The 10,186-nt window shown below is 45.3% G+C and overlaps 3 protein-coding genes across 3 annotated transcripts; 2 read left to right on the top strand and 1 right to left on the bottom strand.

Annotated features, from left to right (window-relative positions):
- The first annotated feature begins 2,655 nt into the window (after nucleotides 1–2,655).
- Nucleotides 2,656–5,476, top strand: CCR75_007166 (uncharacterized protein). The gene is made up of 3 exons (XM_067965230.1): nucleotides 2,656–3,292; nucleotides 3,361–3,471; nucleotides 3,550–5,476. The coding sequence occupies exons 1-3, from the start codon at nucleotides 2,750–2,752 to the stop codon at nucleotides 5,110–5,112; spliced, it is 2,217 nt and encodes a 738-aa protein (XP_067820152.1). The 5' UTR covers nucleotides 2,656–2,749; the 3' UTR covers nucleotides 5,113–5,476.
- A 31-nt stretch (nucleotides 5,477–5,507) lies between these two features.
- CCR75_007167 (uncharacterized protein) lies at nucleotides 5,508–8,471 on the top strand (the record flags this gene model as incomplete). The annotated part of the gene is made up of 1 exon (XM_067965231.1): nucleotides 5,508–8,471. One exon carries the CDS (start codon nucleotides 5,508–5,510, stop codon nucleotides 8,469–8,471), a length of 2,964 nt encoding a protein of 987 aa, XP_067820151.1.
- Nucleotides 8,472–8,509: 38 nt separating this feature from the next.
- CCR75_007168 (uncharacterized protein) lies at nucleotides 8,510–9,394 on the bottom strand (the record flags this gene model as incomplete). Its single annotated transcript, XM_067965232.1, has 1 exon — nucleotides 8,510–9,394. One exon carries the CDS (start codon nucleotides 9,392–9,394, stop codon nucleotides 8,510–8,512), a length of 885 nt encoding a protein of 294 aa, XP_067820146.1.
- Between the last annotated feature and the right edge of the window lie 792 nt (nucleotides 9,395–10,186).

The following is a 10,186-nucleotide window of genomic DNA, read 5'->3' as shown; positions in this document are numbered from 1 at the left end:
ACAAATATGAAGTGCGAGCATATCGTTATAGATATCTCGCGCAACGGATGACGCTAGCCGTTATCACAGATAACGCTAGGCGTCATCCCTCCTAATGTGAATGCATCTATGTGCATCACATACACAAGTGTTGGTCACAAATGTGAACCACACCCAAGTGCTGGGTCTAATTACTTTCTTAAGTAATTGACTATCTCCTTAAGTACACCAAGTTTACTTAACGGGGACTGTGTAACATTAGGGCAGCTTCAGCCCGTTGCAAAAGGTATGCTCGCTATACATATTAGTGTTATCATTGAGATGATATTTTGATTGGTAAAAACAGGTGTTTATATTTAATGCGATTAAATATAAATCAGTCTGAAAACTACTTTCTCTTTAGTAAGTGCGCACGAGGAGCCAGATTACCGCTCCCGTGACGAAACTTTACTTGAGTACTTAGTGCGTTGGGTGAGGTCGCTAACGCGCCCACCACAACTACCTCACTGCACGCAAGAGAAGCTGGTTAACCGCTTCCTCGCTGTGCTAGGGTGTGTGTCTAATAAGAGCGTGGCCGCATTACGACGTGCCCGCCTACAAAAATCAACTCATACAGTAAACAAAAGTGTCACAATATTAACGATATTATCGTGAATAGTAATGTTGCCATTGATAGGGTTTATTCTGCTTTTTTATTCCACTTATTGTTTATAGCGATATGTAAGAAAATGCTGCGTCGTTACGCAACGGATGTAACGGGGCACTACTGATTGTACTGCTTCAGTACAAGTCCACTTCGCACTGCCTCAGTGCGAGTGGTGCCTCACGTCACTTCACGTACACTAGTACGTCCAAAGGAAGACTCTCTTTAAAACACTTGCTTTAAAGAGGGATAATCAAAAGCTGTATTAATATAATTAAGTTCTCCTTGTCTGTCTAATTGATAGTAATTAATTATAAACTAATACAAAACATGTAATAAAGTCTTATCTGTCTGTCTCTTTGCGCGCGTCCAGCGCTAACTGGACCGCGGATAAAGTAGATATAATGGTCTTTATCTATTAATGGATAAGCTTTTAGAATAGTACCATGTAAAGTAAAATATTCTCCAAATATTCTCTTCCTTTTAGATAATATATTAATTAGCAACCTTTAAGTGTTAATTTCCCATCTAACCCCGTTACAACGGATGGTCGCATCGATTCGAGCAACTTGCTCTTTGGCGCTTTGTTGAAATGCGACGAATGTTGTCATCACACAGAAAACTATGTATTGTATGTACTGCTTCTGCTCGAAGCCTGGTGAGTTCGATTGCAAACAAAAAATATCAAGTTACCTTGCTTGGACGGTGACAAAGTGCAACTAAGTGCCTAAAGTGGCACTTGACTTGAGGAAGCGTCAAACAGTGTGCTTCGCAAACTTTCCTGGTTTACTATTTATTATCAGCTAATAAATAGTAAACCTGGACAGTGTATTCTATTAAGCATTTAATCGAGGTGTAAGGTTCAGATAGCTCGTCCGAAAATTTATGGACAGCTTCTGATAAGTGAGGAATGATGTTGCCGCAGCACAGTGTCATGCTATCTTCATTCAACAAGAGAACTCTGACGATATTTCGGTTTCGAAATTTAATTTAAAAGTATTAGGAAGGTATATTTGTGAAACGATCCCGTTACATGCCAAATACAGGATAATTTTTGATAATGATTTGGCCCTCCCTTTACTGTGCTCATATAGTAAGTTTATATACAAGAAAATCTTTTATTTCATGCATGCACTGAGGCAGAGAGCCGATATATTGATGTCCAGTCTACATCTCTTTAATCATATGACGATATTGTATGAAGCGCCTACACATCGTATTGCGGGTGCGTTGCCCACACCTGATCCTACATTTCCTGTAAAATTATATGTAATATTGTCGAGGTCTTAAGTGCATCTGTCAGTGTAATCTCTCGTTTCTAGACGGCAGCTGACTTTTCTTCCGTTACTTCCTACTCTACCAAATGTTGTCCCATTTATGCATTTCCTATAATTGTTTGACAATTTGTTTGAGAATAATTGAATCGCAGCTGCATTTGCTGCAAAGTGAGTTACAAATTAAGCGAGCTCAAAAATTGCTGTAGAGGAATTCCAAGCTGTAGAATAGTGGCTCGTTAACATCTTTTATTTCACCCAGCGTTTTTCCTTAAAGCTAGAGATGCCTCGTCACAACAAGCGCAGCAGACACCTGCTGCATATTGACCTGCTTACAAATTTGAATTTTTCAAATATTAACTGCAAATGATTAAAATATTAATCGACGAACCCTGCTTACGACGCAAACTCCGCCCGCAGGCGCAAGCACAGGCCTAGCGACACGACGACGACTTGTACGAGCGAACGTCTGCATACTTAAATTCATATATAGTTATTGCGCGTCCACGTTTTATGCGTTTTCAGACGCGTACGTAGGGGGCTTCTGTAACATTAAGCCCACGATATATCAACGAAGAAAATTTTCGATATTTGCGGCGCTTTTTCTCATTGCTTTATCAGGTTAAGCTTAATGCGGGTCAAAAGGAGTCAGTAAATTTTTTTTTGCAAATTCAGTTCAAAAATTTAACCTTTGTAAGCAAATACCTTAAAAAGCAAGTACCGCAGACATACGACACGGTACCAGACGAAAGCGAGGGAGTCAGAGTCCAGACCCTTCCGCATCTCAACCTTGTGCGCGTCTCCTTCCGCCAAGATACAACTATTTACAGGAATAAGCAGCAGGCTCCTAGAGATGGCGCAGCATGGGGACAAAGGCGCCAAGGGCGAGAAGAGCGGCTTTTTTCGCAAAATGTATTCGTCGATAGGCAGCTCGTCGCGGCAGTTGGCAGCCAATCGCCACGACAAGGCACACCGCAGCGACAGCACGAGTAGTTGCACCAGCAGTGGCTATAATCAGAACAGTCCCAGTGACGGTGCCACGACAAGCAGCGGTCATAGCGGAGGTGGCAGTCTCCAGAGCTTTGTGAAGCAACACAACCTGAACAATCACTTGCCTTTCTCACGCGACGACCAGAGAATTAATCATAGCGAGCCGACACAGAGCATCTTGTCAAAACGCCCAAGTCTCATTGTGCCTTTTTCCTATCACCCGCATCAGGTTAGCAATGGCACAACTGCTACCTCGGTCGAAGGTGTACAGATCTACTTGGACGACTTTCAGGCTCCAATTTCAAAGTCCGGTGTGCTCATCAAGCAAGCAAATCACTTTAAGACGTGGAAAAAGCGCCTTATGGTGCTCAAGGGACATTCACTCTTCTACTATGTGTCTGGCACGGTACGACTGCGCTGAATCAGGTTTGAAGGATGAATTGTACTTATTTACTCTGTAATATCTGCTCGCAGTCAGGCGAAGACTCCTACCCACGTGGTGTTATTCCTTTACAGGGAGTGCGAATTACGCCGGTCGACTCAGCGCGGTTTAAGCGGCAAAATTGCTTTGAAATCTGCCATCCGGTGCGTTAAAAAGTTGGTTTTTGCTCCCAATGTGGTTATTGTAGACGTATAACTGACAAAGCCTTTGCTTTGACGTAGGGATATCGCCCGATCTATCTCATGGCAAAAAGTGAAGCCGATTTAAGTGTCTGGATGAGCAGTTTGACGTCCGCTGCGATGCCTACAACCGCCGATCGAAAGATGTTGCTCGTGACGGAGCCATTGGAATCTTTGTTTAATACTCCCGCATTGGAGGATGCAGTGCCGTACAAGCGAACGTATTATTTTCGTCAAAAAGTGGCCTTTTGTATGCCTCGGAAAGAAGACGCTGGATACACAGCAGTGGAACTCTTTGATTTGAATGAAAAGCGGTTGACGACGTTGTGCGATCTCAATAGCTATTGTGACGCGTACCCCATGATTTTGGACGATCCACAGCTTTTTGTAGAGCTTTTGCACGTTGTGGGCTGCTACATCTTTCGGCCGTTTGCTCGATTACAGTCCACGTCGCCTGGTAATATTTTCGTGGAAGAGCCAAGTCCTGAAGAAGTGAGTATGCTCGAGAATCCATTGGACAAGTACTCGGAGTATACGACAGAAGAGCAGCTCTGGGGGCTTTTATCGGCTTGTTACGACTTGCTATTGAAAGCCATTGAACACATTGACAAGTTAGAAAAACACGTGCGCAAAGAATTCTTTCCATTGCGATTTATTGCGCAGCTCGTCGCTTTGTTTAAAACGCCTTCATTTAAAGAGCGACAGATGCTCAAAGGAGTGCTTCATCGCCTGTATTACAAACTCACGCAACGGCGGTCGGCCATTCGCAAAGAAATTGCAAACACATTTTACGAGTATATTTATGAGACGTCGAATCACTACGGCGTGGCGGAGTTACTCGAGATTTTAGGCAGTATTGTCAATGGTTTCGCATGCCCAATTAAGCACGAGCATGTGGTGCTGTTAGAAAAGGCATTGATTCCTCTGCACTCGACGCCTGCTTTTATCTCGTATCATCAACAGCTCGCGTACTGCATGATTCAGTACGTGTCAAAGGATCACACGCTCTTCACTCCGATTGTTCGAGGATTACTAAAGTATTGGCCAGTGGGTAACTCGTTTAAAGAAGTGATTTTTATTGTCGAGTTTGAAGAAATGCTCGAGCATGTACTAGCGGAAACCGATTTTGACACCGTGGCGTTAAAGTTGGCTCGAAGATTGGGGCAGTGCATGGTGAGCGACCAATTTCAGGTAGCAGAGCGTGCGATTTCGTGCTGGAGTTCACCAGTTTGCATGCGCATTATGAACGAGTATGAAAAATTGGGTCAAAGTATGTTTACGATGATCAAGCCCTTTTTAAATCGAGCAGTTGCGGATCATTGGAACACGCTCATTCAACAGAAGGGTCAGGAAACGTACATTATGTACTACAATATGGGCTATGACAGCGACGAGATTGCGACGTCTCCACCCCTACTAATCTCGGATGGAAAAGGCCTGGATAGTAGCGCCAAGACCGAAGAGTCAGATCCTGATGAAGAGACGACTACATCGAACGAAGCGAATTTGTCAATGTCCGTTCGGTTATCAGCATCAAGCGCAGTAGAGCCATTAGATGTGGTCATTTCAGATGAGGAGGAAGAGACGTCCTATTCCAGCAGTTAGATGATGGATCGACGACGTATTGCAAACCTTAGTCGAAACAGGCGGGACATAAGACGTTGTTGTAGCCAGTCTTTTCAAGCATTCCTGGTTGATCAGTAGTAGCGGCAGCAGAACCTCGAACAAGAACACGCGAAAATCAAAAGTTAGAATAAATTGGAGCTTAGGGCTCCACCGTATGGAGCCAGCCCTGAAAGAAGAGCGGCGAATGAAGACGCAACCAAGGATCATAGACACTAGCAGGAATGAGGTTGAAGTTTTGGCTATCATTTGAAACTATACTTAGATAACAGAGACTGGCACTTAAAGGCTGGAGCAGGTGCTGAGGACGCGTTGTATGTGAATTTAAACTTCCTTTCTCACTTGATGTGGTACACATTGCATCTGATAATTCCAAAATGGGCGGCTTTGTGTTGCTTGTGTTGCTGCAGTCGCTAGTGCTCGAGCGATTCGTGGCGGAGATTGCGCCCCAAAAGCTGCTGACCGATCGCACCTGGTTTAGTCAAGTAGCTAATGTACCTGTAGTCGTTGACGCATTGGCCTGCATGGCTGTGAGCGATCCACTGCATCCAGGTGTGGCAGTGGAGGGCTATGAACTAGTTGAACGTTTGGGGCTGCTGGGTGTATGCAAGCACCAGCAGACACCGCAAATGCAGTGGCCCGTTCCGGATCGGAATATGGTACAGATCATTCCGTGTACGCTGCTTTCAAGCAACGTAGACCGACGCCATTTAACCGTATGCCCACTACCTGGCGCAGCCAAAGCATCTCAACAATTTTCAGCTCCTCCGCTACCACTGCCGGAATTGGTCAAGAAGGATGCGGATATAAGAATCCCACCTAATAGTCCTGAAGGCCCTATGCTTGAGTATCACTATGCGACGGAAGAGGCGGAACGAATCTACGTGAATGCCCACTACCGACTAAAGAAAAAATTTGACGCCGGGTCTCATGGCGAAGTCTGGAGAGCGACGCGAAGTCAAGGGAAGAAAGACGAACAATTTGTGCTCAAGAGGCTTTATCTCGAACTAGGCGAGAATATGGTGCAAATGGGTCTCCGTGAAGCGCATTTTGGAGCACTGCTACAGAATGAGCTCCACGTTTCACGGTTTGTCGAGTACTTTTTTCGACCTGCGAAAGCAGTTGAGAAATTGGAAAACACCATGCCATTGACATCGACGCCGGAGCTTTGGCTTGTCTTTCGTGACGAAGGAAAGTCACTTCGGCAGTATCTCTATGAAAAGCTAGAGGTTTTATCCGGTGCAGACGGAGAAGGTCACAGTGGTGCAGGAGTGGTACTACAACCATCGCGATTTTGGGAGAAACTTCGCACAGATGTGTGGGGAGAAAGTGTTTTGCGTGAAATTATGCGTCAATTGCTGGTAGGAGTCGCAAGTTTGCATGCTCGTGGCATCACTCATCGTGACATTAAACCGTCCAATATTTTGGTCTTCATTCCGCCGTCTCTGTCCAGCTCAACAACAAACCCACCGATGCCACTTGTGAAGCTCGCAGACTTTGGCTCTGCTGTCGATGACTACACGCTTAAAAACTTGTATAGAATGAAAGCCGCGTCAACACCATCAGTCGGACCTTCACAAGCGGAAGAAACTCGTGAGTATCAGCCTCCAGAAGTGCTTTTTAGTGAGACTGGTCAGCCATACGATTACACAGCACCCGAGGCGTATGATCTCTGGTCTGTAGGTGTCGTCTTTTTAGAAATCGTGTTGGGATCGCCGCATGTGTTTTTAATCTCACCCCGTGAACGCGCGAAAATGGACGTTGTCCTCAATGCGCAGCAACGACTTCGCCGCAAGAGACAGAGCAATGAGGCAGGATGGCGCACGAAAGCGTACCTGCTGCATGTTTTGACGCATGACTTTTGTATTTTTCAGCCCGGACCACAGCAATTACGCTCTTTATTCGACACGTATGCTCTTGTGAGTGAAAGTTGTCACTTTGGACGATTTAACCGAACCGTAATCGAGCGAGATCCGTTGAAAAAGGGACTACAGGACATGTGGGGACTCGACTTGATCTGGCGACTGCTTCAGTGGCATCCAAAGGATCGAATCACAGCTATAAAAGCTCTTGAGCATGCGTTTTTTCAAGGAGCGTACGTGTGCAATGACTCGGGTCGTCAATTCGCCACAAAAGACGAATTGTTGCTACATGAACGATACCTTAAGGTGCAAAAGGCCCGTGATAGCATATTTGCGTCAGTAGTTCGCCCGAGGTATGAACTTCCAGATCGCTTTACTTGTCCACACTGTGGTCGGATCTTTTCCACTGCTCATAGCTGCGAGTTACACGCTCATGCCCGACGACACATGACAAATTCGAGCTTTTGTACGTTTGAAGCCTCGAAGATTACGACTGCGATTCGAAGTGAGACCAAAGCAATTGACTTGCCAAAGCCACGGCACTCTCGAGTGAGTATGGCACTGTTTCAAGGCCGAAAGAAGTACATGGAGGACTTTGTTCTTGTGGTCACTGAAGACGAGCTGTTTGAAAAGTATGGAGCTTCATGTGAAGGGTCGAAACCATTGGGATTTCATCTCTTTGCTGTCGTGGATGGGCACTTGGGCGTAACAGCGGCTACCTTTGTTGTTGAGAACCTGCCTCGCGTACTATTTCGGCTCTTTGCGGCTTTAGCAAACACAAATGAATCCTCGACTCGTGTTTACTCGAGTGAATCTTTTACTGTCCACAACGGATCGGTAGAGCGTAAAGTGGCCGAGACATTTGCACTGCGTCAGACCTTTCTGGAGCTGCAAGAAGGTTTTCTCTTATCATCAAGCAATGACGAACTGGATTTGAAGGAAAAGGTCATAGAAGGAGAGTATTTCTCGGGATGCACGCTGACTGTAGTACTTTACTTCTATCAAGAGCAGCGTGTCGTGAGTGCCAATGTCGGTGACTCGCGTGCGCTTGCGATTTTCCCGACTGTATCAGCTCCAAGTGCTACATTTCCGAGGAATGTCGTGCCACTTAGTAAAGATCATTGTCCAAATGACTCGCACGAGCGCTTTCGGATTGAATCAAGTGGCGGTTTTGTCACGTTTTCGGGCCTTTGGCGAGTAGTGGGACAACTCGCCGTGTCGCGCAGCTTAGGAGACCGGCATTTACAGCAATTTGTGACTGCAGAGCCCTCTGTTTTTCATGAGCAGCTTCCGTCGAATGGTACCTTAGTCATTGCTAGCGACGGCCTGTGGGAATCCATGAGCAATGACGACGTCGTGCGGTTTTTAATTGAAAAACGGCATGACGCGTTCGACGATGTCGCAATAAATTTGCTTGTAGAGGGATATGTTCGTGGAAGTCTTGATAATATGGCTGTCGTACTCGTAGCGTTAACGTAAAATAGGGTGTATCAATTTAAACAGTTTTTTTTATGGCACTACTTCTCACGAAATCGCTGGGCTTGTTGGCCATATTGAAAGAGCACCTTAATGACTCGATCAATTGACGGGACAAGGACATCAGCGTCCTCTGCTAAATCGTCAAGTGAAGACGCACCGCCAAGGACACCAACGGAAAGACCGCAGCCTGCGTTCTTGCCCAGCAGCATGTCTGTGGAGGTATCCCCGACCATGATGGTGTTGTGCGGCTCTACGCTGAGCTTCTGACAGATCGTCCAGATCTGTTCACCTGCGGGCTTGGCGGGCAGGCCGTCGTCTCCGCAAGCCAGAGCATCGACCATGTCATACACAGCCAAGTGCTTGAGTGTATCGATTGTAGGCTGGCGGTCGTCTGTGGTGCACACAGCGATCTTCATGTCCATCTTTTTGATGGTGCGAAAGAGTGCAGGGATGTTCGCGAGCGGGCGACTCGTGAGCACGGCGTCAGGCATGCTCCAGCACTGCTGAATAATCTCATTCGCTTTAGATTGGTGCATGCCTTCAGCCACGAGCACTCGTACCGCGAGCTTGTACAGCTCACCCATGGGCGTACAGCACAGAGCGCCCTTGGACTTAATCGAGCGCGTGATCCAGTCGTAGCCCATGGCTGCAAAAAGCTTCTCACGCACTGGTAAATTGGTCGTCATCTCCACCTTCCACGCTTGAGACTCCACCCACCCACCCCACATGAGCGTGAAATCAATGAGTGTACCATCCTTGTCAAAAACCACAAGACTGGGATTGCAACGCGGACCCCTTGTGGCTTCAGCTCGTGCAATTGTAGCAGCGCTCTCAGCCGCTGTGCTTTTAAATCGCCGACGTGCGATTGAAGCAGAAGAGATCTTAAAGGCTTTAGGAAGTAATGGTGGGGACTGTTCATTCATTTGAACGGCCGTGCAGACCGATACCAGGAAGGGACGTAGTCTACATACAGGGAAATACATCTCTTCAGATAGAGCTGAAGGAGAGGGAAACAATAATGCGAGTCGCCTTCCAAGCAAATCATGCGCCGAATATGTGTTTCTGGCCTGTTTCTACTAAGTACGGTAGTTTGAGGATACCGTTAATTAAAACTTGCATCTTTTCTAAAGTGTGCCAAACGATAATTGTAACGGGGTGTATCGTTACATGAAATTAACAATAAAAGATTGTTAATTAATATTATCCAAAAGTAACAAATTTGGTAATATTTAGGCAACAAGACAACAGTTCTTTAGATTTGTGTGTATATCAACCCCGCCAATCAGGACAAGACACGATAAGGTCGAGGAACACTCTCAGTCCCTTTAAACCGACTGGCACAAGCCAATCGGTGATTGCCTTGATCTTTTCTGGATCCGGTCGTACACCGACATTTTAGATAATATATTAATTAACAACCTTTGAGTGTTAATTTCATGTAACGATACACCCCGTTACAAATACTACTTCTTGGGTGCATCGTGGGTAAAACAAGATAATATTTGGAGAAACTTACAATGACAGTGTAAGTTTCTCCACTATTTGTCGAAATATTTTCTGAATAATATTTAAAATGGTGTATTAACGATTCCATTGAATTTTTCATTTGAATTCTATTAGGATTTGTAATTTTTTTATCGTCTAATTCTAAATTATCAACAATTTTTAAAAAATAATAGATTTGAATTAAAAAATATTTTATGTAACAATCATAT

This window comes from Bremia lactucae, linkage group LG1 (genome assembly GCF_004359215.1).
Source record: "Bremia lactucae strain SF5 linkage group LG1, whole genome shotgun sequence".
In the NCBI taxonomy this organism is placed as follows: domain Eukaryota; phylum Oomycota; class Peronosporomycetes; order Peronosporales; family Peronosporaceae; genus Bremia; species Bremia lactucae.
This window is presented reverse-complemented; position numbering and strand designations above follow the sequence as displayed.